Below are 2,209 nucleotides of genomic sequence, written 5' to 3'. Positions count from 1 at the left end.
TAGCGTCTATGATGCATTCAGGCAGGCCGAAATGCGCATGCATGTGCTTCGGCGTATGTGCTTATGTGCGTATGTGCTTATGTGCGTATGTGTCTGTGCGAGGAGGAGGAGGAGAGCATTCCGCGGGAAGAGTGAACAGAGAGAGAGAGAGAGAGAGGGAGAGGGAGAGAGAGAGGGGGGGAAAGCCCCGCACCAAGCGTCACGCAAACGGAAAAGAGCGACCCAGCCACCCGGTCAACCACGGCCATGATCTGCTCCTCGGTCTTGCCCGGCGAGTGGAGGTCCACCAGGGTGGCCTCTTGGCGCAGGCTAAAGAGTCGGTCCTCCAGGGCCACGAAGTCCAGATACTCGTCGGTCACTTGGGCGATGAGGGCCGCGGCGTCCGACGCCACACATGCGGCCGCGAGGCGCTCGAGCAGGTCCCGCGACACTGGTGACAGGAAGCACAGATGGAAAGACTGATACAGGCCGAGGGACAGGTCGCGTGCGATGCGGTCGATATTCTCGGCCGTCGGGCTGACCAGGTAGATGGCTGGCGCATCGGGAACATGGAAGCGTTCGCTGTGCAGATTCCTGGACATTTGAACGCATTACCGTCGGAGGGTAGGGGGGGCAGGAGGAGGGCAGGAGGAGGGCAGGAGGAGGGCAGGAGGAGGGCAGGAGGAGGGAGAGAAAGAAGGAGTGAGAAAGAGGAAGTGAGAAAGAGAGAGGGAGAGAAAGAAGGAGTGAGAAAGAGGAAGTGAGAAAGAGGGAGGGAGAAAGAAGGAGTGAGAAAGAGGCAGAGAGAAAGAGGGAGGGAGAAAGAGGGAGGGAGAAAGAGGGAGGGAAATGGGGAGGGGCAGAAAGCGGAAAGGAGAGGTGTTGCGAGAACACGAGCAAATGTGAGTGGCAAGCAAATTCCAGGAGACCCAGGAGGATGGGCCAGCCACGCGACAGATGGACAGGCGAATGTTGACACACTGGCACAAGGGTGGCAGGTGTGTGCATTGGCGAACGCACAGATGCAGGGTGATTCCCAGGGCGCGCATCTTCGGCAGGGGAAACAACGGCGCAATGATATCCCGACCGTTCAGGTCGTACACCAGGACCTTCCAGGTGATGCCATCCTCGGGGCCGGGGCTCTGCGGGGACCCGGGGCCTCCGCTGCCGACGGCTGCTGTGTTGCCGGGCCCGGTGGCGGCTGCCGAGTAGGCAAGCAGGCTGTTGCCTGCGGGGGCCCCTCCGGGGCCGCTGGACCCCGGAGCCCGTGCCGGAGGTGTGCCCTTGTGCAAGTTGAGGATGGAATGGATGGCGGCTTGCGACGGGCGAATGGCCCGGGCCAGGCAGAGCGAAAGGGAAATAAGCAAAATGAAACGAGGGTACATGGGGGTCAGACATGGGCGCAGACGCGGGCCCCGGTAGAGGAGCGAGGGACGTGTGGCGCGACTCGAGAGAGAGAGAGAGAGAGGAGGGAGGGAGGGAGAGAGAAAGGCATCTGGGCATGCCTGAACGCGTTCATATGCATGGGTTGACACACACCGATCTGCTTCTCGCGAAGGGAAGTGATGCCAGGGCCGGCGATCGAGGAGGACATGGTGGTCATCACTGCGCCGGGGGCGTCGGGAGGCGGTGGGGAACGAGGACCGCGAGAGGGCTGGGCTGGGGAAAGGACAAAGGCGGCGAGGGAGTGAGGGCAGGAGAAAGGGATGGTCGGGGGGAGGGGGGGCAGGGGGGAGGAGGGGAGACGGAAGGAGGCTGGCACAGATCCCGCGCATGCTTGGGACCCCCCCCCCGAAGGCCGTCCCCTTGTGCCAGCCGTCACGGAGCGGGCGGCCGGGGACGACGCTGGGATGGGGCCACTGGCCGGGGGGGGCAAGCCCGCCAGAACGGGGAAATTAAAGAAGTGTCTAGCCGGGGGAGGATCAGGCCCCGGCGCGTGACGCTGGCCGCGCGTGACTCCGCTCATGGCGATCGCCGTTCAGATCGCCCCTCGGGGGCTCTCGGCGCTCCGGACCTCCAGGCTGATTGCTGCGCCCCCCTTTTTCGAATGGCAGCATTAACTCTGTTCTCTTCTCTTCGTGCTCAGCTTCTGGCCTGTTGCCCCGGGTGTCGTGGCGCTTTTGCCGCGCAGCTTCGCCGGGGTAGATCTTGTCCCGACCCGAAGGCACACGGCTTCGCCCTCCTCCCAGCTTCTGCCCACTTCCCCCCTCGCGCCTCTCCCTTCCTCCGC

At 63.7% G+C, this 2,209-nt stretch overlaps 1 protein-coding gene across 1 annotated transcript in view; it reads right to left on the bottom strand.

Annotated features, from left to right (window-relative positions):
• Positions 1 to 61: 61 nt before the first annotated feature.
• Positions 62 to 2,209, bottom strand: part of H696_04558 (hypothetical protein) — a gene marked incomplete at both ends in the record, with an annotated part of 4,512 nt that continues 2,364 nt past the window's right edge. The window contains 4 exons of the mRNA XM_009498439.1: positions 62 to 93; positions 194 to 573; positions 1,000 to 1,294; positions 1,519 to 1,584. Coding sequence (XP_009496714.1) covers positions 62 to 93; positions 194 to 573; positions 1,000 to 1,294; positions 1,519 to 1,584 — 773 coding nt within the window. The remainder of the gene's footprint in view (positions 94 to 193; positions 574 to 999; positions 1,295 to 1,518; positions 1,585 to 2,209) is intronic.

Source organism: Fonticula alba (genome assembly GCF_000388065.1).
Source record: "Fonticula alba strain ATCC 38817 unplaced genomic scaffold supercont2.7, whole genome shotgun sequence".
Classification (NCBI taxonomy): Eukaryota; order Rotosphaerida; family Fonticulaceae; genus Fonticula; species Fonticula alba.
Note: the sequence above shows the minus strand (reverse complement) of the source record. Positions and strands in the feature narration are given on the sequence as shown.